This window comes from Gobius niger (assembly GCF_951799975.1).
Source record: "Gobius niger genome assembly, chromosome: 2".
NCBI classification, from domain to species: domain Eukaryota; kingdom Metazoa; phylum Chordata; class Actinopteri; order Gobiiformes; family Gobiidae; genus Gobius; species Gobius niger.
The window spans coordinates 23910811-23937891 of NC_136853.1; the positions used below are offsets into that span (position 1 = coordinate 23910811).

General features: G+C 41.3%; 4 protein-coding genes and 1 long non-coding RNA gene across 6 annotated transcripts; 4 read left to right on the plus strand and 1 right to left on the minus strand.

The window, feature by feature from the left end:
* Positions 1-2736: 2736 nt before the first annotated feature.
* On the plus strand, positions 2737-6284 carry c9 (complement component 9; the record flags this gene model as incomplete). Its single annotated transcript, XM_079552284.1, has 11 exons — positions 2737-2804; positions 2885-2954; positions 3030-3180; positions 3670-3814; positions 3919-4057; positions 4614-4880; positions 4963-5203; positions 5313-5441; positions 5533-5708; positions 5786-6011; positions 6078-6284. The coding sequence occupies 11 exons, from the start codon at positions 2737-2739 to the stop codon at positions 6233-6235; spliced, it is 1770 nt and encodes a 589-aa protein (XP_079408410.1). The 3' UTR covers positions 6236-6284.
* Positions 6285-7537: 1253 nt separating this feature from the next.
* On the minus strand, positions 7538-9712 carry fbp1b (fructose-1,6-bisphosphatase 1b). The gene is made up of 7 exons (XM_079551276.1): positions 9490-9712; positions 8661-8823; positions 8472-8564; positions 8207-8347; positions 7995-8132; positions 7817-7936; positions 7538-7741 (listed from the first exon to the last, which is right to left on the minus strand). Exons 1-7 carry the CDS (start codon positions 9657-9659, stop codon positions 7553-7555), a joined length of 1014 nt encoding a protein of 337 aa, XP_079407402.1. The 5' UTR covers positions 9660-9712; the 3' UTR covers positions 7538-7552.
* A 3416-nt stretch (positions 9713-13128) lies between these two features.
* LOC306960026 (KN motif and ankyrin repeat domain-containing protein 1-like) lies at positions 13129-18864 on the plus strand (the record flags this gene model as incomplete). The annotated part of the gene is made up of 7 exons (XM_079552285.1): positions 13129-15140; positions 16249-16336; positions 16970-17189; positions 17276-17418; positions 18308-18508; positions 18623-18721; positions 18803-18864. The coding sequence occupies 7 exons, from the start codon at positions 13129-13131 to the stop codon at positions 18854-18856; spliced, it is 2817 nt and encodes a 938-aa protein (XP_079408411.1). The 3' UTR covers positions 18857-18864.
* On the plus strand, positions 15330-16069 carry LOC306959235. Its single transcript, XR_013792609.1, has 3 exons — positions 15330-15450; positions 15814-15922; positions 15991-16069. It is a non-coding gene; the product is annotated as an uncharacterized lncRNA (long non-coding RNA).
* A 1103-nt stretch (positions 18865-19967) lies between the features above and the next one.
* LOC306959228 (putative global transcription activator SNF2L2) lies at positions 19968-23554 on the plus strand. 2 transcript variants are annotated; one of them, XM_079551281.1, is made up of 6 exons: positions 19968-20119; positions 21068-21303; positions 21571-21676; positions 22704-22805; positions 22895-23039; positions 23114-23554. In XM_079551281.1, the coding sequence occupies exons 1-6, from the start codon at positions 20024-20026 to the stop codon at positions 23239-23241; spliced, it is 813 nt and encodes a 270-aa protein (XP_079407407.1). In that variant the 5' UTR covers positions 19968-20023; the 3' UTR covers positions 23242-23554. The 2 variants fall into 2 exon arrangements, with proteins under 2 accessions (XP_079407407.1, XP_079407408.1); XM_079551282.1 differs by lacking the exon at positions 19968-20119 and adding an exon at positions 20142-20418 and having other exon boundaries at positions 23114-23529.
* Positions 23555-27081: the final 3527 nt, after the last annotated feature.

Below are 27081 nucleotides of genomic sequence, written 5' to 3' on the forward strand. Positions count from 1 at the left end.
GTGTCTCTATCTAGCGGCTACAAGAAGAACTACTGCCAGAGGATCTCAAACTGGGGTGCGTGTCACTGGTGGTGCGTAGGGTCAGCTACAATAATAGGTTTTGGTCATGATATAAAGTGGAGGCTAATGCAGCTCCAGATCTGACTGGATTGGTTCGCAGGCCTGTCGAACATCGGAAAATTCATGTTTAGGGGTGGGGTCGTCACTTCTGGAAACCAGTCAGAGAAAAGGATTGGACACTGTGTGAGCTGGATCAATGGGACAGCTTCTGCCTCATGTAGTAATCCCTGTAATGACTGAGATATTGATCAGACAGTCGATCTGATATGTGATTTGCACTTTTAGTTTATTATTATTTTTGCTTTCCTCTCTTTGTCTTGTTGATAAATCAACAATTTAAAACGAAATGAAATGTCTGTTGTGTAAAATATGTATTTTTTATTTAATCTTTATTGGATCAAAGAATACAAACTCTCACTGAGACTTCAACAAAAGCTAGGGGGCGAATAAACTATGTAAATAATGTGAAATTGATTAAATTGAATGAAGTAATAATAAAAACAATAATAGATTTTGATCTGCTTAAGGACAGAGTGTTTAGTCATGTATTTACGTTAAGTGTTTTTTTTTTTTTTCTGGTTTAGACGTGGTTTACATTCAATTAAGATATAATCACAGCAAATCTAGTTTCTGGATCCGATTATGTCACAATGTCATGTGGAGGGCAGGGGTCAGCTCTTTGGGAGAGGGGTAGTTGAAAGGGGAAAAAAGACATTTCAAAATACAAGCATTGCACACTCAAGCAATTTGACCTCTTTTTTAGTCAAAGGGTTTTCGGCCATGTATCCTTCTTCAGATCAACTCAATGGGCTTTGTCTTCACTGACTTTGTCCAGAGTGGATCATCACAGCTTCCTGGGGCTGATCCACTCCACGTGCACTGACCAACAAAAAGATCAGAAGAACGTTAAAGCTGGGGTACCTGACTTCTTGATTTATTTTTGCCACATCAGAGTACGTTGTAAACACAGCAAAAAACAAACAAACAAAAAAACAGACTTGTTGAGTGATGAAAGATAGAAGTGGAGTCTAAAATTGTGCAATTTATTTTGGGGGTGGTCCCACTGTTTCCGCTGTTCACGGGCGTAAAACGAGCATATCATTAATTTGCTTGAGCAATTCAGACGTGCAGGATAGATTCCGAAAGATAACAACAAAAAAAGTCACATTTTGAACAGGAAAAATCAGGTACCCCAGCTTTAAGGTCTACTTTATTGTCCCTGCAGAGAACGATCCGGGAATTGAACCCAGGGCCTAATGAAAGAAAACTGGACCTCTACTTGACTGTGCAAGGTTGTTTTTCTTCAACATCTGTTATGGTGTGCGTAACCCTGCTATTGCTGGGTTGCAGGTGACATCACAGCGTTCTAAAGGCCTATACTATTATATAGAGGAAAAATGTTCTTGTACAGAGAGATCATGGACCCAGTGACTGATATTAATGATCATTTTCTAAATTCATACAGTATATTTTCTTTTTAGCTACGACTTGTGAAAGTGTAAATCTGTTAATAGGAAAAACTGGCTCCTGCCCCCCGCCAGGGGCGGACTGGGACTGAAAAACAGCCCTGGACTCTGACCAGCCTGGCCCAAATTAGCGTAATTGTGCACTTCCACAAATACATATTTTAACCTCTTACCACCCGCCTAAACCAAATGCATTGTGTCCTCTTTTGGCTGTGTAACACCTCATTTGAAAGCTAAGACCCACAAAACTGACCTTTTTCCTCGCGCTGTTGTGTCACCTTTTGTATGTTTTTTTTAATCTTTTTCATTTTTGTCACATTTGTGTTGAGTTTTTGTCACACTTTTGTTGAATTTTTGTCACATTTTTGTTGAATTTTTGTCACATTTTTGTTGAGTTTTTGTCATATTTTTGTTGAATTTTTGTCACTCTTTGGTTGAGTTTTTGTCACATTTTTGTTGAATTTTTGTCACATTTTTGTTGAATTTTTGCCACATTTTTGTTGAGTTTTTGTCAAATTGTTGTTGATTTTTTGTCACATTTTTGTTGAATTTTTGTCACTCTTTGGTTGAGTTTTTGTTGAATTTTTAATTATTTTTTTCTATCATTTTTTGTTGTGTTTTTTTGTTGTGTTTTTCTCATGTCTTCATCCTCTTTTTTCTCGCTATTTTGATGCTTTTCTTTTTAGCTTTTAGATTTGGGTAAAGCTCAGTTGAGGCGGGACCGGTGGCCCTAGAGCCAGTGGCCCTTCTGTGCTCTTCCAGAATGGACATATGGCCAGCCCGCCCCTGCCCCCCGCTGGGCCCGATGACATCATCACATTCTAGAACTGGCCAAAATCAAGCATATTCTGAATATTGAATCATTTTTCTGAACGAGTCATTTCACTTTAGTTCATTCGTGCTGACAGAGAAGTACAATAGGCTCTTTCGAATGTTGTGATGTCACGTGAACACAACCTTTTTGTAGGTATATTAGAAGATGTATTTAAATTAAGCAGGTCATTCTCTATAGATTTTTGTTGGTCTCAATATATTTTTTTTTAGAAGAGCGATAACCAAATGACGCACTTTTGGGGAAAAAAAAGCCAGTTCTTTCCCGGCACTGAAATCAATAGTGTCAATAGTATCACAACTCAGGTATAATCATTAATGGAAGAGCACTCAGATGAGGATAAATACAGCAAACGCACAGTCCATATTCTATTTCAATATGAGGACTGTGGTGCGGGTCGCTCTTGCTGGCCTCTGCCTCACCGTGTGTATGTTTCAAGGAGAAGCGTAAGTCTTTCCTATTTTATCACAGTAAATAATTTAAATTTTCTTTTACTGACTGTCTATTGCACTTCCTGTGTCCACAGTGACCCTATAGACTGTATCTGGGGCCGCTGGTCTGAATGGAGTATCTGTGATCCTTGTACAAAATCACAAGTAAGAAAGCGTCACACAACAATATGAACTTTATTAAAGGGAACTTAAAGCGAAACACCTTAATCTTACCATCAGAGACGATCCCGAACCATAGAAGCTTTTGGACAGTTTGGCGGCCTGGCGTGCAAGGGCTCTCTGGGGGAGAAACAGGCCTGCACGCCCAGTGAAGCCTGTCCCACCGGAGCTCCGCCATCTTGTTCTGTATCAGAGTTCATGTGCGAGTCAGGTAACCACATCTTCTTTATGTTTGCTGCTTCATGTGTTGTATATAAATAATCCTATGAAGTCCACTATGTGGTAAAAATAGAGTGATAGTCTTTAAATGTTTATACAAATTGAAAAGATTACATATAGTTGACCGTCTCATGGGCGTAATGTCAGTATATTAATTAAATATGTTTTTTTTTTTTAAAGATCCTCCCTTTACTGACCTCAGTACTTTGACTCCTTAAATCCTGAAATACCATAACGTTGGCCCATGAGACGAGCTTTGCTGAGAACTGACCTGTCGGGTCAAATTTTGAAATTTCTCTCTGTCTCTTCAAATCGCAAAGGTTTCGGTCCAATCAGGAGGGAAGGAGGGGGTACTTTAACCTTTAAAATCAATTTAGATTACACAATTTGATCTCTGTCACACTAGTGTTGATCAAAGGAAAACAAATAGGCAAAAAAAAAAAAACGTGACTGTCATATTGTCATTTCTAAATCTGAGCAGGTCAGTGCATTAAAAAGAGGTTCCAGTGCAATGGGGACTACGACTGTGAAGATGGGTCTGATGAAGATTGTGATAATCTTGTGCGTAAACCGTGTGGTCCACTGCAGTTGACCAACAGTGAGCAGAGCAGGAGGGCAGGCTATGGGTGAGGCTGATCAAATCTAATCTCTGTGGTCAACATCAGAATGTTGCACTTCACAGACACTGTCATTGTGGGGGTTTTTTCAACATGTTTTCTATTTGTTACAGAATCAACCCCTTGAGTTCAGATCCTCGACAAAATGCATTTAACAATGACTATTATGGTGGGAAGTGTGAGAGACTGACCAATCCAGCCTCTTCGACAATGGAAAGAATACCCTATAATATTGGGGTATTCAACTATAAGGTCTGGAACGTTGTAAACATTGCAACTCTTTTCCATTTTTGTTGAAAAAAAAAAACTGAGTAAAGCAAGGTTGGAGACACCTGCTCTAGCGCAGTGGTTCCCAACCTTTTTTCCTTGGGGCCCCCCCTGTGCGTGCTGTAGTCGGGCCACGCCCCCTCAATCCAAAACTGTGCCCCCCATAAATATATCAAAACATAAAAAATAATGGAACAAAGCATTTATCTCAAAAAATTAAACAGAAATTGTAGTGTTTCATGCTCATTTAGACCTTTCTCAGTCATATTTGATGATTATTAACGATTTAATTTACTCGAACAATGTCACTTATGACCTGACCCTGTGACCAGACAAAGCTCTGGGCCCCCCCTTCAATCCCAGACCCCTGTGAACCACTGCTCTAGACGGTGTACACCATTTTCCTTCTAAACAGAGCCATCAACCCTCCAAAACATGTTATATCAGTTTCCTAGCTGAAGGTTGATGCTCATTTGCCGTTGTCATGGTGACATCATCTGCATAGCCGACGTGTCTAATGTCTTCTGTTGTTTCTTTCCAGACTGTGGTCACCGAGACCGTTTCCAGGGAGATTTATGAAACTTCGCACACGCTCCTCACTGAAATTCTCAATGATGTCTCCTCTAAAGTTCAAGTTGATTTATCCTTGAAATTTTCACCCAGTGAGCCGTCCTCGTCAGGTAGTGCAGGAACCGACGGTGCTGCCGGAGGTGCTGCCGGTAGTTCTGTTACTGGAGAACTAGGCTTTAGTCCACAAGTCGAGAAGAAAAACATGATAAAACAAATTTCTGAGTATACCACCATCAAGGTAATGCAATGTTGTGAAATAATTGACTGTAAAGTTATACGCTTTGGGCCTTTGCTGATCCTTATTCTTTTATGTTACACAGAATAAGAGTTTCATCCGTGTAAAGGGAACCATACAGCTGGCAACATACAGGATGCGCTCCAACGATCTCCAAGTTGCTTTGGACTTTATCAACGATATAAAAAGACTTCCACTTGAGTATGAGAAGAGTATTTATTTCTCCTTCTTGGAGGACTATGGAACACACTACACCAAAAACGGAAAACATGGTGGGCAATATGACCTTGTCTATGTTCTCGATCAGGAGACCATCAGGCAGAAAAGTATGTGCACATACAGTACTTTACAAAGAAATACACCCTTATGCGCTCGTTTGCGCTACATGTCGTTCTTAGTTGCTCATTTCAACATCATTTGTATTTGTTTAACCAGAAATAACAGACAGAACAATTCAAGATTGTGTCAAACTTGGATTCACTGCCAGTGTTGGCGCTCAGTCTGTGTCGGGGTCAGGCAACGTAAACACAGATAACTGTAAAACCATGGGCAATAAGACTGAAGGTCTGTGAATGTCTTTTGCTATAATGTTTGAAAACTTTCTGGTCAAAAGTCATTCATCAGCAGCTTATTTACTGGCTGTTCGGTTTCACAGATGGAACAGAAGCTAAACCGGTTGTGGATAAAGTGGTGGCTGCCATTTACGGAGGAAGTGCTGCCTCTGCTGCCGGCATAAAGGCCAAGTTAGATAAAGAGGGGATAGTGGACTTGATGACCTTTCAGGACTGGGCAAGATCACTTGGTACAGAACCTACACTCCTTGACAGTGAGGTATGTTCATTTTAACCCACAAACCAACAGCCCTTTTATAATTACTGTAAATATAAATGTTATGTGTTGTCTCACAGCCCGAGCCTATCTACACCCTGGTTCCACTGGAGCTACCAAATGCCAACACTTTTGTGGCCAACATAAAGCGAGCATCAACAGAGTATGTGGCAGAGTATAGCTCATGCAAGTGCCAACCTTGTAAAAATGGAGGCACTCCTGCTTTAATAGATGGAGAATGCCAGTGCCTGTGCCCTCCTGCCTATGGAGGCCTGGCCTGCGAGACTTATCAATTGAAATCTCAGAGTAAGTAGACAAAGGATCTGACAAAAGGACACAAAAAACGTTGAGCTAATTGTGATGGTGTTTCAGGTGGCGCACCAACAGTGGCGCAGATCGGTAACTGGGCGTGCTGGTCTGCCTATTCAGAATGTGTTGGTGGGAATCGCAGGAGAACTCGTGCCTGCAACACACAAGGGCTTCAAGGCGCAACGTGTGTTGGAGAAAGTAGATCTGAGGAGTACTGCTAAATTTGAATACTTTCTATGAAGTGACATATCTTTGTGATCATGAAGTCACTACACAGTAACTTGTCATCATAAAAATCTTCAAACAAAAGATTTTATTGTTTCATGTTTTATTCGCCTTTTTGTGCTTGTTGTTATTCTATTACCTTATCATCACAAGTATTACAGTAAAATATACGACGGGAAAAAAAAACATCAGGTAAGGCCTTTAAGTGGTCTGAGTTTTTGAGGATTGTTTTACCTATTTCTTCTACTCCTCTACATTTCTAGAAAATTTTCTACAGTAATTTAAAATACAGTGTGTAATGTGTGCACTGACACATAGTTTCTCCTTAGATTTATGTGGGAAACCAGACTTAGACTTATCCATGCATTTGTCTCCAGCAGGTTAGACGACTGTAACGGCTGCTCACTGGCCTCTCTGTCAGAGCTGCAGAACATCCAGAACGCTGCTGCTCGAGTCCTGACAAGAACCAGGAAATACGACCATATTAGTCCAGTGCTCTGGTCTCTGCACTGGCTTCCTGTCACTCAGAGAATAGAATTTAAAACAGCTTTGGTTGTTACAAGTCTTTTCATGCTTTAGCACCAGAGTAAATCTCTGACATGTTACAGCCGTATGAACCATCTCGGGCCCTGAGAACTTCAGGAAGGGTCCTCCTGATGGTTCCCAGAGTCAGGACTAAACACGCTGAGGCTCCGTTTCAGTTTCATGCAGCTAAAATCTGGAACAGTCTTCATGAGGATGTGAGACAGGCCTCAACTCTGACAATGTTCAATTCCAGGCTGAAAACAGTTCTTTTTACCCGTGCACATGACACTGAAAGTATTTTATCTGCAGTCTCGCCTTTACTGTAATTGATTAATTTCATGTTTTTATGGATTAAATCTGTTTTCGTGATTCGTAATTTTATGCTGTCTGTCTGTCTGTCTGTCTGTCTGTCTGTCTGTCTGTCTGTCTGTCTGTCTGTCTGTCTGTCTGTCTGTCTGTCTGTCTGTCTGTCTGTCTGTCTGTCTGTCTGTCTGTCTGTCTGTCTGTCTGTCTGTCTGTCTTTTTACTGACTTCTAAAACACAAAATGCAAATGTAGTGTTTTTAGATTCACAAAAACATTTTTATTTAAGATACAGGTCAACAAGAGCATGGGCTGTATTTAAATGTTTCTATTAGACTTTTCCCTTTATTACGTCCTCAAGAAAAAAACAAAACATGATAACATAACAGCTGTGGTCACTCCTCGTCTGATTTTTCCTGAAGAAGGGGGGGAAAAAAGAAATCTATCAAGACAAAATTCTGACATAACATCCGCCGCAGACCAACCTTATTTGGCGTGTTTTTTGTAGATGGCGATATACTCTTTGACATCATCAGGGGAGCCCAAAACAACAGGGACCCTTTGATGGATGGAGGTAGGTTCGATGTCCAGAACATTCATAGACCCTGTAGTAGCCATGCCGCCGGCCTGCTCCATGATGTAAGCCATGGGGTTGCATTCGTACAACAGCCTCAACTGAAGCCAAAACAACTCAGTTATCACCTCTGTAATACAGCCGCACTGAATGGGATTGTACCCAGCTTTTCTCACCTTTCCTTTGGGACTCTTCACATTAGCAGGGTATAGAAAGATTCCTCCATACACCAAGGTACGATGGACATCAGCGACCATAGAGCCGACGTATCGCCCGCCGTAAGGAGCAGAGCCATCCTGCAGATGCAACAGTATTACAGCGAAAGTAATACAAGAATCAATGCGCTGGACGTACCTCGGGATACTTCTTCTTCTGCAGGTATTCCGTGACATCTGGATTAAAGTGCTGTGCGTATCCCTCATTTAAACTGTAGATTTTGCCCTTTTTCTTAATTTTTACATCTTGATCGACCAGAATGAACTCACCAATGGCCTGGGGAGGTGCATAAAAACTTGAAATACATTGTAATGTGTATATTGTCTTTGTTGCTATATGTAAACACATACAGGGTCAAGCATGAAGCAGTTGACCCCTTGTCCGGTAGAAAGGACCATCATAGTGGCGCTGCCGTACAGAGCATAACCAGCGGCCACGATGTTTCTTCCAGACTGCAGGGCGTCCTTCTCACAAGGCTCATCATCTGTGGTCTAGATAAAGGAGAAGCACATGAAGGAAACGGGCTTTTCATGCATGCAAAACGAAGCTGAGAACTTTGGCTTTAATTTAACAACAAAAAAAGCTCTCAACATAAGAAAATAATGCAAACCTAACCTTTTTGTAGATTGCAAAGATGGTTCCGATTGAAACAAGACAGTCAATGTTTGAAGAACCGTCCAAAGGATCAAAGCACACAATATACTTTCCCTGTCAATTGCAAATGTACATACATATATTATTTTCTGATTAAATAAGAACAAATCTAGATACACTATATGTACAGTAAAAGTGAGAAATTCATACTCTACTCTCTGGTTCCACTATGATGGCCTTCTCATCTTCCTCGGACACCAGCACACAGGAAGAAAAGGAGGACTTGATCATGTTGATGACCAAGTCATTTGACAAAACATCCAGCTTCTTTACTTGGTCTCCTGTTACGTTGGTGCTTCCTGCAATGCCATAGCTATGAAAATAAATAAACATATATATGTAATGTTAATTTAAAGGCACACTGCGTAACATTTTGGACTATAATGTTGCCATCAGTACAAACATGCTCCTAATGACCAGCTCGACACAGAAAATGCTTTTACTGCAGTGGGTAGTCAAAGGATGGATTTGGATGAGGACCTAACGTGTTTAAATCTAAAGTTCTGCTGACTTTAGTCACATCTCCATGGAGACAAGCTGGAGACGCACCCACTCCCGGTAAAGTTACCGTCATGAGCTGCTTACAAAGGCACATGTTTGTTTGTACATTTATGAGATGATTTAAGTATCTGTCATAAAATAAATGCTTATATTCAAATTGTGTTTATTGGGTCAAATTCTACGCGGTGTGGCTTTAATAATAATAATAATAATACAAATAATAATCATACTTTGATATGTTAAACAACTTTTGAGGGTTGTGGATTGTGGTTTTCAGCTTGACAGATTTGGGTTTGCGAGAACCTTTAATAACTCAGTTGCATCACTCGCACATATATAGAACTATATAGAAAAGTTTCCCATTCTGGGCTTATGCAAAGAAATAAGCGAAAACCTTCACTTACCACAACAACCCATCATCATGCACACCACTGCCTATTGACCCAACACATTTATAGACACATGCAGAGGTACTCACAGGTTGGCAATCCCGGCCTTCCGGACGGCAGTGGAGATGGCTTTGACAGCTGTGCAGATGGAGTTGAGGAGGTTTGTGAGCTCCCCGGTCCCCTGGGCTCTCCGGCCCTCCTCAAGAACAAACCTGGTGAGGGTCTGCACATTCGTGTCAAAGGCTGCTTTGTCAGACATGCTGTCAGGGGAACGGGGGCTGCCCTGCTGTCGTGAATGTAAAAGGCCTTCTACGACCTAAACTTTCAGTTAAGAAAAAAAAACTGCACCTTAGCACTAAGATAGGACAAGACAGGGGCGTGCAACTTCCCCAGCCAATCACAGGGCTGCTTTTATTGTTTGGACGAGGGTTTCAAAGGGCAAAGTCCAAAGATTGTGAGAGCTTTCATTCAATAGATAAAAAACAAAGGCCTTTTCTTTGGATAAGACCAGGTCAATAAAATAATCTATTATATCTATTATATCTATCAATTATTTAATAAGATGTCTGTTTTTAACAGCCAATCATCTGCACTTATAAAATAAACAATTAAAACATAGTATGAACAATTATATCAGTGTTTTTCAACCACTGTGTGGCACACTAGTGTGCCCTGAGATATTGTCTGGTGTGCCTTGGGAAATCATCCAATCTCACCTAGTTTTTTTTTTTTAAAACAAATGCATTATTATCCACAAATAATGTACCGTTATTGAGTGTCTATGCCGTCTAGTGATCGGCAGAGTAATTAGTGATATATTGAGGCATTGTGGCTAGTGAGACTATATGATGTTCCTACCCAAGACACTTTGATGAGAACATTTTCTGCCTCGTGATTATTTCAATGAAAAAAATGTGCCTTGGCTCAACAAAGGTTGAAAAACACTGAATTATATCACAAGCACATAATGAAAACAAATGTTAAACAGCTGGGACCATGTTTGCTTTTAAAGGGATGTAAAAGCATGTTTTCAAGGCATTTGCAGACATTGTGTAGGACAGGACATTCCTGTGGCTTATGATGATGAGGTTTAAAGTCCAGATCAGACCAATGATTGTTTGTGTCTGTCAGGGTTCACTTCACATGTGCAGGCTAAAGGAGCCATTTGAACCAAAAGGATTTATGTTGAGGTGTACCGTTCATCTCTATTAGGTAATTCACTGAACTACTGCTCTCTCAGACACATAATTGATCAAAAAAAAGAACCACTGAGAAGAATAAAGAGCTGCACATCTCCCAGGAAAAATATATTTTTACTTGCACCAACAAGTGGTGGTGTTTAGGCCCTTCCTTCATCAGACAAGTTCCATTCAAGCACAATTATGACTGAGTTTGACTCATCACCTTGACAAACTATGCTATTGACAAACAAATACTGCGTTTAATACAGGGCTGGCTCAGCTTCTAAGCAGACCAAGCAGCTGGGGGGGCCCCAAGGCTAGGGGACCAAGAGTGGTTTCATTTGTAGCTACTGCAAATAATATTCATAATAATGTATAGTAAACTGTAGTTCAGTGATGACCTGTATAATAAATCAAACTGTCACATTTCTATCTATTTAGCCTGCTGCGAAATTCATGTTGCCTTCATTTTGTGCGTGCGTGTGTGTGTGTGTGTGTGTGTGTGCGTGTGTGTGTGTGTGTGTGTGTGTGTGTGTGTGTGTGTGTGTGTGTGTGTGTGTGTGTGTGTGTGTGTGTGTGTGTGTGTGTGTGTGTGTGTGTGTGTGTGTGTGTGTGTGTGTGTGTGTGTGTGTGCGTGTGTGCGTGTGTGAGTGCGTGCGTGTGTGTGGGCTATGTGCTAAATTTGTGCCTTCTCAAGAGGACACTTACCTTGAGGAAGTTAGAGAAGTTGACCAAAAATGAACTAAAGCACAGGACCAAACACTGACAGCCACTTATCAATAAATGAGTCCATCTGTCCCATAAGACAACTGTTATTGGTGTATTCTAACCTCAATTTGGCTACTTAACTACCTAAAATGGCCCAGTATCGGCCTAGTGGCAACAGTCGAAGCAGAAGAAGTACTTTGGCTTTGTTTCTGTAGAGTCAGAATCAGCAGCACTACTGTCAGAGGAACACCGTGCACTGTGCTAAACTGCCATATAATAACACCAAACTTAATGCTTGTTCATAGTTTTAGGTTTCGGTGCCATTCATTATGTGTCTTCGCCAGTAGAGGGCGCTCTGACCTTTCATCGTTCATTCGTCTCTCAGTTAAACTGTTTGTTTCGCTCCGACTGCTTCTTTATTTGCGGACTATATGTCTATCAGTGAATAAAGTAGCACTTATTCAGCGTGGGGAAACTGTAACATTTTTAGGATCAAATGGCGTTGTTGATATACATTTAAGATACCATACCCAACTTATCCACACAGAATCATAATCATTATGTTTTTGCTTTGACACGGTGCTCTAACAAGGGCATGACACAGCAAACAGCCTACTACAAGGCCAGTGTAGCATTCAGGTAATGAATAATGTAGAGCAGTCCGCTACCGGACTCCTGTCCACTGTGCAATCCTCACCTGCATGATGTGTGCTCAGGACTTCTTACTGAACTGCCAACATAACATTTTCTTGCATGAAGAAAATGATACTCGATGCAGAATCCGGGACTATGTCGGACTCTCCAGCTTTTGTGCTTGGAGCAGGGCTTTGCAGAAGCCACAGTAATATGTCCTGGTATTGCATTTCCAGGGTGTAAGCATTGTGAGGTTTGCTGTCAGTGAGAGCCGAGGCTTAAGGGGACAAGAAGACAAACACTGCACAGGGAAATATATGTATAAAAAAAACCTTTAGGCTACGTATAGGCCCGCATCTAAACTGGACAATTTGAGCGCAGACCTTCATTGCTAAAGAGAGATCAGTGGTTTGAAACATGCCAGGTAATTATTGTTTACATGTTTGTCTTATGTAAAGTGAAAATATAGAAGGCCTGAACTTGTTTGTTAATGTTATCTGTATTGGTAAGTGATGACCTGTATCTTGTTTAGTGTGAAAAATGTATTGTTTAACAAATGGCTACATACAGAAGGAATATGTTTCTTTTATGTCACTGCTGGCACTGGGAATGTCTTGGGGTGAGAGTGCCTGCCCAAAGTATGGTTATGCATTTCAAGGGAGAGATGGAGAGTAATTATAGACTAAAAACGTTCTCGGCTGTGAGACGTAGAATTTAGAGAGAAGCAGCTTGTGAAAACAGGGACTCACTCTGATTGGTAAATCTGCTGTCCCTCCTCTCCGATGGGACAGACTCAAAGGATATAAATTCCTTTGAATATTAAGACACTGTTAGACACATCTTGACATTGAGATCAAGGTAAGGAACGTTATTTAGGCGTTTGGAAAGTCTGTTATGCTTTTTGTTTGTCTGTAAAATGTACTTATATTCAAAATGCAAAGTAATTCCCCCCCTTTTTTATTTCACGAAGGTCAAAGCCTCGATGGCTGCTTTTGCCTAGAGTTGGATACGGATTACAAATCTCAGCCAAACTTCAGCTGCACCAGGTGTGTGGATACTCTACCAACTACCATCATTAAGCGGCTAAGCTTCAAAAGGAGGCCTAGAGGAGCCTCAAATGACGCAGAAGCATCGGCCAACGTTGCTTCATCCAATCAGTGGCATTCGGCTGAATCTCTGTTATCGAACAAAGATGGCACCAGAGAAATGGCTGTATCTCGCACAACACGAGGGCGTCCACCTCTTCCCCCTCCTCCGCAGCACTCTTTTATCACCGACAAGAAAACATTGCACATTTATCCAAAAGTTTCGGATTCGGAGTCAAAGCAAGGCCTAGAATATGAAGATACTCTGGAAATGCAAGAAGTGATCTGCCTGGCTCCACCTCAGCCCTTTCCCCGACGAAGACTGGCAAGCTTTGGAGGGCTAAGTTGTCCTGAATCCGCTTCTCCCTTCACAGGCTGGGGTGCGTACAATCAAGACAAGGATGGAAGCCAGCCCGGAGCTGCTGATAATCTCCCTGATCATCTTAGATCTTCTCGAGGCAGCACTCAGTCCCTCAGAGCGAGCCCACAAAGCTCTGGAAGAAACACTCCAGTAACAGGGCTCGGCTCATTGCAGCTGCAACATGTCCGTGATCAGATGGTGTCAGCTCTGCAGAAACTGAAGGAATTGGAAGAGCAGGTCAAAGTCATCCCTGTTTTAGAATTAAAGATTTCAGTACTTCAAGAGGAAAAGCAACAACTCTTACATCAACTCAAGAAACACAGGGATGAAGATGTTGTTTGGAAGAAGGTCTCTATGGAAAACAGGTTGCACAGTGCCACTGAAGATGCTGAAGATGTAGACCAAAAGGAGTGCATTAAATCAACAGAGTGCAAGAAAATATCTGAAGAGGTATGGCCGCTGGAGAAAGACAACAGTGCAGAACCCATTTGGCAAAGAACGGCAAGTGTCGAACCAAAGAAGCCAGAAGAAATTGGTAACGATAAAGATGCAAATACTTTGTGCTGTGAGCACCACTGCCAAAGTAAAGAAAGGATGTCAATTACAACTGAAGTTACGGATCACAACTTTGGGATCAACACAGAAAGAGAGGACGAGCTTTTTGCGCAACAAGAAATCATTTTTTCCTTAAAAGAGAAAATCACTGACCTAGAAGCAGAACTTAAAGAATCTACTCTCCAAAAAGAGATGAACCGTTTAAAACTCGAACTCCAAGCCGCGGGGGAAAGAAATAACAAGAAAATAGACCAAGCTTCCAGTGCCATACCATCCACTGCGAACGCAAGTACAGAGGCCAGACCGAGCACCAAATGCCAAGGAGTGGGAAATCATGTGACCTTTAGCGATGCCCGCACTGGTGAAGTGACAGAGATGAAGAGTGTTGGAATATCATGTTGCAGGATGACGCTGGAAAACGTCCGTACGGGACCAACCGTAGAGTGGGTGGTTAGAGAGAGGGTGGACACAGCAGATAAGAACATGGGGGTCCAGCTTGTCACCAAATCACAAGGAGTTGGGACATGTTTGAAGCTTTGTTATACAGGAACCACAACCAACACAGACAAGCCTTGGACCGACGATGCAGCTCGTGGGGACCTTTCTGTTGACGTAAACGTTTCAGTAGATCAAGGGAGCGATGAGGGCGTCATGGCTTCCCCCGAGACAGCTTCTCAACATACCAACACCGTGCGCAATTTAGTTTCCCGCTTTACCAACACCCGGCAAGCGTTCAACACTGACTCCATCACGAGCACGGCGATCAAGAGTCAGGACAAGCACACAAACACTCCTCAGACGGTCACAAGAACAGTGTCCGTGGGCAGCTGGGCCCAGGACGTCCAGGCTGCTCCACAGACTCGCACAATCGGTGTGGGTACCACTCATTTTGTCGACAGTGATGCACTGCAGTCGAACATAGTCAGCAAAGTAACGCGAGACGCCAGTGTGGGCTTCATCAATATTAACGAGAATTTCCTGGTTGGAATCAAAACACGGAATATGGCGTCAGGGCCTTCGCGTTTGCCCGATCCGCTCAAAACAAGGAGTGTTGGTGTTGGTGAGGGGAAGATATGGGAGACCTCAGTCAAAGAATGGACCGCCGTTTCGTCAGACAAACCTTTGAAAGAGAAAGAATTGAATTATTACATTGAAGAGATGCAGAGGTTTCTCACAGAGCATAAAGACTTGCTCACGGAGGAGGGAACAGAGAAGAAGTGCATCAACCAACACAAATATAGCCAGAGGAATGCCAGCCCCACCCAGATCTACAAAAATCCTCAAGAAGGAAATGAAGGCCTTGCTTTGGATATGCCAGGTTGACATTCTATGATAGTAAAATCTACAATGCTGCAACCATACATGTTCTCAAAATGTTTGTTTGTTTGTTTGTTTGTTTGTTAGAATCAACCGACACAGAGACACCTGTGATAGGTCAGGATGATGACTCTTGCGCTGGTGCTAAACCTAATGAGGTCAAAAGAATGATACAAATGCTGGAGCAACAGACATCATCGGGTCTGCAAGGTACACAGTGTATTTTAGACCATGGCATGCATTTAAAGTGTCATTTGGAGCGTGTGGGGCGGTTGAGGTTTGTGTTGAAATACTTTCTCCTGCGTGCACTCCCAAAGCCCAGTTTAAACTATGGGTGGGTGTCGGCGAAGGGAAGTGGCGGACCATTGGTTTGGCAGGTTTCACTTTGGAAGGATACACAAGCAATGTCTGGAATGAGAAAGGCAGCTCTTACCAAGGAGGAGCTTGTCATAGTGACTGAATATAGCTGCGTATATTTAGGCTCACTCATAGATTTTTTTTTTCTGTAATGAATAGATTTTTTCTTTTCTTTTTTAACAAAGCACCTTTTTAATTTTTGTGCTGTATTTCCAGACAAGTCAACGGAAACAATCAACTCATGGTCTATAAACAACAAGAAGAAGAACAATCAAAGTTGCAGCAACTCCAGACAGAACATGCGGTTTATGGGGGTAACCACAGGGTAAGGCTTAGAAATGCTAAATGAAACTTCATTTACATTATATGAATTTTAAAACAACATGGCTTTAGATTGGAACCAATTTCATCAAACATTACACTTGCCACTGGGACAACTCTGAAGAAAATATGTAAAAATGCAGCTGCAAACATTAAGAACAATCATGAAGTGGCAAAGGAAGAAAAATACTCCAAACATTTCTCAAGGAAGCGATCTAAAGGATCAGCAAAGAGAGCTTTACAAGAAAGGTACTGTGAGAAGCACGTTCAGTTTACATTCTTCTAAAAACGTAACCTTGGCTGGTTTACTATTATTTTTTTTAATTTTAGGTTTAAATTGAGTGATAATATGCTTTCTGCCTGCCAAACCCTAAAGAGGCACCTGTCTGGGGACACAGCTGACAAAACTAAAGATGTCGTAAGTGTTGGATTCTTTTACAACTATCGTCTTCAGTATTAATTCATGTGTTTAGTCTTGAGGGGTTATTATGGTGAAGATTTATGATTCTCATTAAAGAATGATTTCCCTCGCCTAAGAATTGTATTGTTTTTATGGCGAGTCATCAGTGTTGGGAAGTAACTGAATACATGTATTTAGAATATATATTTAGAGTAACTATAGTCTGGTAATGTTTCTCTCTCATAGTATAGAGTATAGAGTATTCAGAATACAATACTTTCTTAGTACCAAAGGGATACAAGTATATTCATATCTCTATGTTATTTAGGGCTGTGAGCATTTGCAAAATACTTTCTTGCCTTTTTTAAGTTTTTATGCATGAATATTATGCAAATCAGCGTGAAAGTATTCTAAGTATTTAGAATACAGTACCCTGATTGGACAAATTAACGGAATACGTTACTGATTACGTTTTAATGCAAGTATTCAGTATTTTGTAACTAAATACAATCTCAAAGTATTCTCCCAACACTGCCATTTACTGTGAGGGAAAGGCACACGGGCGAGTTCGAGAAAACATTTTTATTTTTTTCAGTTCAAAAACGTACTTTTGAAAAATACATTTAAATACATAAATGTCATCTCTGATAGAAAGACTCTCTTGAAATCATCAAGCAAGAATGGTTTAGCGTCTCCAGCCTGAAGTCTGCTGTCCCCGGAGCTGTAGAGGACTATCTGTCTGCTTTCCGAGGTGTTTCTCCACTAGTACAACAGCATGTTGTTAATATGACAGACAGCAATGGAAATACAGCTCTGCACTACTGTGTGTCACACTCCAACTTTTGTGACGTCAAGAAATTACTCAGCATGGGTAAAATCAGTGCATTCATTAGTTTGTAGTAAACACTGTACAGTTGCATTTGAACATTTTTCACTCCTCTTCCTTTGTGCCCACAGATGGTTGTGATGTAAATCAGCAGAACAAAGCAGGTTACACTCCCATCATGTTAGCTGCACTTGCAGCTGTGTCCTCTCCTGAGCACATGACTGTTATCAAGGAACTCTTTTCTAAAGGAGACGTCAACATCAAGGCCAGTCAGGTCAGTGGGGTTAACACTGTGCTATCTGTTGGACTCCAGGCAGTGCTGTCCTTTATACTTATCCTCATGACATCTTGGCTTGATGTCTAATAAAATGATCAGATTGGTGTGATGATGTCACATAGATTTGTTTTGTTTTATGTATTGCGTTTGCATTAGGCATGTCCAAACTTTTGCATCACACTGTAGAACATTTTGGCCTGAAAGAGCAAAGGTCAGTTTAGAGGAGAGGCACATTTAGTGAACAACTGTTAATCCTGGGGGTGGATCGACTATCCTTTGGGGTTGTATTGCAGACAGTGGCACAGGGAACAATTCTAGGTAAAACAAAAAATGGATTAAATTAATTTCCTACAAATCCTGAAGGAACCATCTGTGGAAAAACTGAAGTTACAAAGCAAAATACTTCTACAAATGGGCAAAGATCGTAAGTAAAGCTCATAATCCACAATGGATATCTAGAGCTGCAATCTGAAGGTTTTGTCGTGGCCTTCAGTCTCCAGACCTAAACCTCATTGAAGATCTGTGGATAAACCTCCAAAGAGCAGTGCATAACAGACCGCCCAGAAATCTCTTAGTTCTGAAGTTAGTTCTGGGGAGAATCCTTGAGACTAGAACTGAAAGACCTTTGTTGCCTAAAGTGTTTAAAAGCCGTGATACTTTCCAGACTCGGGGGGCTACGAGGCATTAATCCTGCAGCGTCGTTACATGAATCCACCTTTGGGAGATAGTTTCATCTTCCCCTTGCTGCATCATTCACATTATTAGAAATGTTGATCCGGGGTGCCTGAACTTTCCCACCCCACTGTAGATAGAGAGACAGAACATACAACATAATGTCTCAACTATCATGCCACTGTGTTCTGCTCAATTTCTCTCCTTTGTGCAGGCCGGGCAAACAGCTCTAATGCTGGCAGTAAGTCATGGAAGTATGGAAATGGTACATGCCCTTCTGGAGCAGGGAGCAGAGGTCAATCTTCAGGACGACGAGGGCTCCACAGCGTTAATGTGCGCCAGTGAGCACGGCCATAAAGAAATAGTGAAACTTCTGCTGCAGCAGCCCGAGTGTGACGCCACCCTTTCAGACAGTGTATGACGTATTTTTTTGACACTGTTTTCTGCCTAGAAACATCTACATTTTGAATCTTTCATGATGGTTATAGTCATTTCCTGGTTGATATGACATTTGAACATGTGTCTGTAGGATGAAAGCACGGCGTTGTCTATTGCACTAGAAGCAGGACATAAGGAGATTGCAGTGCTTCTTTATGCACATGCTAATTTCTCGAAAGGAAACACTGGGGTATGTTGTACTTTTTATCTCTGTGAATTTATATATGACAGTGATGCATATTTAACCCTTGACTTGTGTTTGATTTAACAGACACCGGGTTGTCCCAAGTCACCCTCATCTCCTGGTAGAAAGAAATGTTTGTAACAGAGTATCAGGTGTCAGCAATAATAGGAATGTAAGAAGCATGAAGTCAGTTTATGCTTGTGTTATTAAAGAAGGCTATTTGAAATGTTTGTAATTGGACATCAACATGACATGAAAAGTACAAACAAATCCCCTCTGAAATTCAAGAGGGATGTTGTGTCCAGTGTTGCTGATCTGCAGCCCCATCCTGCGGCATGTCACTACATTACAATGATCACGTGACGAAAGGCTCTGCGATTCATTGCCCAACAGTGCTAATAAAATACACAAGGTGGGCTTTCAGCATCCAAATTTGTTGTTGCCATGGTTTCAGTCAGAGGTTTTCAGCTTCAAGAGAAATGTTACTCATCATGTACTTTGTTGAGAAAGATTACAAGTGTATTCAAATAAATGTCCGCCTACAGTATTATTTTTGTTTGTTTGTGTGTTTGTTTGTTTGTTTGTTTGTGTGTTTGTTTTTTGACAGTCGTGCTGTGTATGTGTGCATCAGTGTTTGGTGGGTAACTTTAGGTCAGCAGATCTTTTTTTTTTTCCGGAATTTTTTCTTTCAAAGTTTTTCTGCTCCAACTTTGCCTTGCAAAGAGCATTTGCCTGCATTAATCACCATCTTTGAGTAAAATTAAGAAAAAATATAGTAGCCAATAATAATAATAATAATAATAATAATAATAATAATAATAATAATGATAATAATAATAATAATAATAATAATAATAATAATAATAATAATAATGATAATGATAATGATAATAATAATAATAATAATAATAATAATAATAATAATAATAATAATAAACTACTACTCTTCTTTGGCCAGGACACTCTTGAAAAGGAGATTTTTATCCTGGATAAATAAATAAAATATAATAATAATAATAAATAATAATAACAATGATAATGATAAAAGTAATAATATAAATAATAATAAAAGACGAAGAAAAGAACAACTAAAACACATTTTTGACAGGGTTGCGGGCGATAGAAAGAATTTGCCACAGATTGTTCTTTACACTGGCTTTTCAAAGATACAGGACCTTCGTAACGAGGAATCGAGGAAAGTGAATCAAGATGCGTAAGGTGGGCTATTTCTCCAATCAATAGATTTGTGTATGAAAACAGCGCTTGATTCTCCCCCTTCTGGGCTGTGTGCTTCTGAGTGATCAGCTGATGAAGAGACTTGCAGCTCGCTGCTATGCTGGTTTGCTAATTCTCTCCCCCACCACTGCAGCTGATCGCGATAGCCAGCCCGCGCGCTGCTCTCAGGTAAATACCGCTCCATGACTTTCTCCTCAGGCTGCCACAGGATTCAGCCGGGCTCCTCGTCGCACGGGGAGGAAGAGAGGGGAGGAAGAGATGCATAATGTGTGCGTGTGTGAGCATAGGGGGCGAGAGAGGCGGGAGAGAAGAGACTGTGTAGGTGTGTGGCACAGATGAGAGGCGAATCTCCGCCAGATTAGTCATTCAGGAAAGAGGCAGGCTAGTTAGGAGACAGAGCGAGCTGGCATGGAGGCAGCACATGCAGCCCGACAGTGCACAGCTAAGCGGGCTGTCCTCAGCTGTGTGTGAGTGTCAAACATCTTGGAGGATTGCCCTCTATCTTTGCTGTTTTTCGCGGGAACGCCTGTAGTCCCTGAGAGGAGCAGGGCTCTCAAAGCCTTCATTACAGCTGTATTGTTGCCTCAGTAGTTTAGTTCTCATCTGGCGTTTTAGACGCACATTACACGTTTCTTGGGCGCTCTGATATTCAGATTTACCATGCGTGACAGTGTAAATAGCCAATATATTTTGCTTTTTGTGTCAATTAACACGCCCGTCTGTGCGCCTTTATTCATATGATCATGATTACGCGTCATTGTGTCTGACTCTGCGCCGAGCTTACATTTGTCTCTAGCGCGGCTATTCTCCTCATCCTGCGTGGCCAGTTGTTTTTCTCCGATGCCACTACTGCATGAATACTCCTGTTTTAGCTCTCTGTCTGCTGCTTCTGGGGGAGATGCACGGATGCTGCAAATAGTTATGGAACATGTATTAAAAACAGTAGGCCATTGTACATCAACCATTTCCCCCCCAACTTTTTTTCCCCTCCTGAATAATGTTGGATCAGGTTGCAGCTGATTGCTTCTTGATTGTAACCTCCGCCAGAAATGTGGAGCAGCATTTCATATTGTTACTACTGAATTCATCTTGACACATGCTGCCTTGTAATTGCAGCCTGAAAAAGAAGACAACAGTTCCCTGGAGGAGATGGAGGAGGACATCAGTCTAAAGAAACGCAAAAGTGATCAGCCTGAAACAAAAGAGCAAGAAGTCCAGACCACACCAGAGCTCATTGAAAAAGTTAAAAGGAAGCGAGGACGTCCACCTGTGGAAAAACTGCCCCCAAATCCACCTGAGCTCACCAGACTCCTCAACACGCTTGTGGATATGGTCATCAACTACAAGGACGGGTGGGCTTTTGTGCTGTTGGATTATGTGCAGAAATATCATCAACAACAATTAGAGACCTTTTAAAAAAGCAACAAATATCACCATGTACTGCAGGAGCAAGCTCCGTTGCTTCTTCCGATTGCATGAAGGATTTATATTTGAAAATATGGGTTAATTAAATTTTACAGTGCATGTATTTCTCATAAACTTATTAAATCTTGGCGTGTGAAGCTGAAGAACATGAACTGTTGACTCAGAAATCTAATGTTATTATCTTGTGTTGTCAGGTGTGGGCGACAGATAAGTAAAGGCTTTGTGCAGCTTCCATCCAGGAAGGAAGTGCCAGAATACTACGAACTGATACGAAAACCTGTGGACTTCAGAAGGATCCGCGTAGGTGACATTTTACTGTATTGGAATGTACTGAAATAGATTCTTATGACTGCCTTAAAGTAACAGGCCACCGTTTTTCCATACTGAGATATGTTCTTTCCTTAGCTTAGACGAGTTGATGAGTACCTGTGTGGTCTTTACGCGTGCGCTCAGTCATGCACAATTAAATATGTCAATTTTCTAAGCGGATAAAAGGGGTACTATATTGCAAGGCGTAACAATACCTTAGGAGGAGGAGAGGCTAAATGCTAGCCTGGCATCCAGACTAATCTAAGATGTTTATTAATTAATAAACAGGGGACTAGTCTGGCGACTCTGTCGTAGAAAAGCTACTGCTTGAGGCGGGACTAATGTAGGACAACCGAAGCGCATAGCAGCCAATGAGAACATAGCGGATGTGACGACAGAAACAGCCACAAGAAAGTTGTCGTCATTCGGACATTAACAATGGCGCTCCTGCCACACGGAGTTCAGTAAATGACTTCTGTCGTTTATGTCAGAAAAACTTAAGGATACAAGCAAACCGGAGCATTACGTGAAGTGGTTGCTTGTGTTGAAAAACTACAAAACAAAGGCGCAACAACGTGACGCCCGTTCAGGGAGCTGCTCTGATTGGTCGGTAGGCTCCATATCGCTGCGTCACTTCCTTTGAAAGCGCGCAATGGAGTTGCCAGACCCTCTTCTGTAAAGAAGCGGAGTCTGGTTGGCGAGACTAGCTAAATGCTAACAACATGTTTGGTGTTTTTGCATGACTGAGCGCACGCACAAAGAACAGACAGGTACGCATCAACTCGTCTAAGCCCAGGTAAGAACATTGCTCAGTATGTAAAAACGGTGGCCTGTTCCTTTAAAATACTGCCTTTAAATTACATTTAAACTTAGTGTCAGTGTTTTAGAGCTGTTTGTGTCTTATCTTAAAGTAATAGCATATTCATACGGAATTATTATATCATATTATATTATATTATTATAAGTATAATGAGCTTACTGAATGTGTATGCATCATCACTTTTGCCATTTTAACCAGGAGAGGGTGCGTAACCACAAATACAGATGTGTGGGGGACTTAGAAAAGGACATCCATCAGCTGTGTCAAAATGCTCAGACATATAATTTGGAGGGATCTCAGGTGAACCTTTGGATAATCTTACATGATGTCCTGTCTATTTCACAGTGTGGCTAAACCTCTATCTGCGTATGTTTGTGTCCTCACTGCAGATCTATGAAGACTCAATCGTCATTAAGTCTGTGTTTGAGAGTGCGAGGCAGAGAATTGTCACCGATGAAGAACAGAAAGACACAGTGAGCACCAGCCACAGTAACAATAGTGGCCGACAGGAGGACCACTTTGTATCGTCTGCAGGTGAAAACATCAACTCACATTACCAGAAATACGTGTGTTAAAAAGCCTTCTAATTTTTTTCTTTCTAATACAAGTGAAACCATCACTAGATGCATTAAAGAAGGGGAATAATGAGGCAACGAAACAAACAACAGTCTCCCAGAAGCTCCACATTGATCTGAACAGTGAAGATATAGGGGCCTCTACAAAAGATGAAGGGTGAAGCATATGACTTCCCTTTTTATACTTTTAGATAGAGTACGTATGTCTTCTGCTTTGTTATTCACTTGCCCGCCCCCCCTCCCAAGAAAAAGAAAGAAAAAAAGTTTTTGTTTTGTTTTTTTCCAAGCTCATTGAAGAGTAACTCACCAGTAAAAGAAAAAAAAACTTTGGTCAGAGTTGGACTGATGTGGTCCAAACAAAAGACAGATCTACATGTATGCACAACATTCCACTGAATTGTCTGGTATTTGCTAATTTTCTTTCATTTTAAATATTCATGCTATTATCAATCACCGGACTTTCAAACCTTTTGTTTTCAAACTTTTTGTTTGAAAGTCTGTGATACATTTTGTACAGGAATTCTACTTCCAGAACTGAGCAGACGTTTCGATGTTGTTGAGGCTGTTGAGCTCCATTTGGTCAATCCCTTTAGATTTCAGACAGAAGTTGGAAGAAGACAGTGTGAATACCTTTCTGCTGCAAAACATGTCACTCTGATATTGAAAAAAGTAATTATCATAATATTAAGGACTTGTATTTGGATCTTTCAAGGCGCTTTGGCGCATCGTTTCAGAATCAGAATCGGAATTGTTTTTATTGCCATTGTGCAACATGAAACATAAAACACATAACTTAGATAAATTATAAACTATAAACACAACTATAGGACTATAAAGGCATGCATAAAGAAGATTAAAATAAAATATGATAAAGACAGCAACAATCTGACACAGAACTGCAGTGCAAGTGGATATGAAGGTCCATTAGATGTTGGCAGCTGATCTAAGTGTGGACATGCCCATAGTGCACGGTCAAATGAAGACACGTGAGCAACGACTCCGCTGGAGGTCGCCATTTCAGCTGCGTGTCATATGACACCTGTCAATTGTGTTGATTGGTTTGCCGCATGGAGAGAAGGGAATCATTGCACCCCACGGCTGAGGTCCAGGTGACCTCTGCTAATTTGGTCAACCTGCCCTCCATAGCATCTTAACCACCTTGGAAACGGATAGAAACGTAGGTTTCGTGTATTGTTTGGTCCGAATTGCTCTAGCAACCTTTCACGCAACAACTGTTAACCATTTTCTTACTTCAAATTCTTCTGTTTAGCAGTAGCTAACATAAATCACTCAGTGTCCCGCCAAGAAGAACACGGGCAATGATGTCTACCCTCCACAATGGCGCGCTCCTGGGCCGAATGTGATGTCCCAGTTTTTGACTGATAGAGCCGTGCAAAGGGCTGGAACAGGATATGGTAAATGGACTCAACTTATATTGTGCTTTTCTACCTTTATCAGGCCCAAAGCGCTTTACAGTAAGAAACCAGTCACTCATTCATACAGCAATGTACGCAGACACTGGAGGCAAGTAGGGTGAAGTGTCTTGCCCAAGGACACAACGACAATCATGAGTCTGATACAGAGTTATCTTGTTCATGAGTCTGATGGCAGAAGGGAAAAAACTCTTCTTGTAGCAGGAGGTATTCGTCTGAATGGACCGTAGCCTCCTGCCTGAGGGGAGAGGGGTGAATAGTCCGTGTCCAGGGTGAGAAGGGTCAGCTGTGATCCGACCCACACACCTCCGGGTCTCGGAGTTGAACAGGTCTTGGAGAGATGGGAGCTCAAAGCCAATCATCTTCTCAGCAGCTCGCAAAATGCGCTGCAGTCGATGTTTGTCCCGGGCTGTAGAGCCAGGGAACCACACGGTGATGGAGGAGGTGAGGATGGACTCGATGATGGCCATGTAGAACTGCACCAGCGTCTTGGTCGGCAGCTTAAGTCTCCTCAGCTGCTGCAAGAAGAACATCCTCTGCTGGGCCTTCTTGATGAGGCAGCAGATGGTTGGCTCCCATTTAAGGTCCTGGGTGATGGTCAAGGAGTCCACGATGGAGATGGGGGTGGGAGAGTCTGTCAGGGCGAGGTGGGACGGTGTCTTTCTGGAAGTCCACGATCACCTCCACTGTCTTCTGGGCTCCAGGTTGTTGTGGCTGTCTTGTTTATTCACTATTCAGCTGGCCTGGAGTTGACTGGAGACATGCTTGCCAATCTGCACCACTCTCTGACCACCACCAATCATTCATTCACAGACCACATTTACATAGGTGAGTGAAGTGTCCTGCCCAAGAACATGACAACAGTGGTTGGAGGTGGGTTGGAAACACCAAGTCATGGATCAGAATACTTTACCCATCGTGCCACTGTCGGCCCAATCTTACGAAAGCTTGGACATTGTGGAATGGCTGTGGGGTGACATTGGCACAGTGGCAGTTCATTCATTTTGACTTATGCCTGCTTGATTGAGCAATAGGTAAGTTACTCTTCAATCAAAAGCACAGCTGTATCAGTGTTTTTAAGGGTGGCACAAAACATTGTGGATATTCTTTCATGTAGCTGTTACAAAAACTTTACACTGCAGTTTTTTATGCCTAAGTCCCTGTGATGGTTTATGTGTTCACTCGTTTCACTGACTGTTTTCAATATATATATTTGATTGTGTAAAATCTCTTCATATGTTTGCAGCATGATACATACAGTATGACTGCCATAAACTGACTCCTGCTCGTCTACCTGGGTCACAGCAAACACATTGAAAAAGTTCACTGAAACACAGAACCTGTGTTTCACATTGAAAAAAGGACGGAGGGATATATTTATAAATAGCTACAAGGGTCTTTGACATGGAAGTTTGTATCCCTTGTGCTTCATGTGTTCATAAATCTTGTACAGCTTGTGTCCTATTAAAAACATAATAAATGCTTTCCACGTAAACTAATGTTTGAGGGGGGAAAAAAACCTGAATATTAAAATAAATAAATGATACATTTTACAAAGAAAGGCCCCTTTGTGACTCTGGTGTGGTGTATGAAGAGGACTTTACCAACAGAGGGTGCTAGTGTTTTCTGTGTTTGAACATTGACAGTTCTAAAAGTAACCAGAACATTTTTTTTTTTTAAATAATTCTTAATTTTTTATTAATTATTGAGCCATTACTCTTACTTGACCTTAAATGAGCGGCATATATTTAGATACTGTTTTTCTAATAAACTATCATGTTCTGTGAATTATTTTCATTTTATTTTCTTGAGCTGAACCATTACAGTGATGGTGAATGACTGGAGGCCACTCTTTGTTAAATTGCTCATTTCTATTGTCCATTTAGTGTCCACTGTGCATTGTGTATGAACATCATGTTATTCTAGACACAAAAGCAGCCTTTAGGTCAGGTATATGCCCAGTCCTATAGCTCCATGATTACTGCTTCTGTGTTACACGATGGGACCAAGGAGCAGAAGATAAAGTAATAGGTACACTGAGCTATAGGCTAAATGAATTCATTAAAGTGCAAAAAAATAAAAAAGTGAAAAAGTTTTACGTGACCTTTATTTTTCCTGGAAAGTCAGATTTTTTCCTATTCCTGTTTCCTATTGTACATATTTTTGGAGGAAGCTGTAACAAGGAGAACACACAAAATCTACACAGAAAGGCCCAGCCCTGGAAGTGGTGGAAAGTAACAAGATAAAAGTACTTTTACTTTACTTAAGTACTAAATTTTATGATAAATACTTTTTACCTTTACTTCACTACATTTTGGAGCCTGTATCTACTCCACTACATTTTTTTATTTGGGCTAAAAGTAAAAGTATTTTATTTTTTAAAGAAGTGGTTTAGTCCCAGTTTAGACTTGGTTTAGTGGCTTAGACAGACAGACAGACAGACAGACAGACAGACAGACAGAATGAATGAATGAATGAATAGTGTGTGTGTGTGTGTGTGTGTGTGTGTGTGTGTGTGTGTGTTTTTACCAAAATCAGACGATGCTGGAATAGACAGAACAAAGCACT

Bases quoted from the DNA above. Each gene is read 5' to 3' on its own strand.
- fbp1b (XM_079551276.1), bottom strand. From the start codon at position 9,659: ATGTCTGACAAAGCAGCCTTTGACACGAATGTGCAGACCCTCACCAGG. The intron at 8,348-8,471 runs GTTAGGTTTGCA...TCCTTTATCTAG, and splicing joins TCTTTGCAATCTACAAAAAG to ACCACAGATGATGAGCCTTG. The intron at 7,742-7,816 runs GTGAGAAAAGCT...TTTTGGCTTCAG, and splicing joins TGAAGAGTCCCAAAGGAAAG to TTGAGGCTGTTGTACGAATG.
- LOC306959228 (XM_079551281.1), top strand. From the start codon at position 20,024: ATGAAGAGACTTGCAGCTCGCTGCTATGCTGGTTTGCTAATTCTCTCC. The intron at 21,304-21,570 runs GTGGGCTTTTGT...TTGTGTTGTCAG, and splicing joins GTCATCAACTACAAGGACGG to GTGTGGGCGACAGATAAGTA. The intron at 23,040-23,113 runs GTGAAAACATCA...TTCTAATACAAG, and splicing joins CCACTTTGTATCGTCTGCAG to TGAAACCATCACTAGATGCA.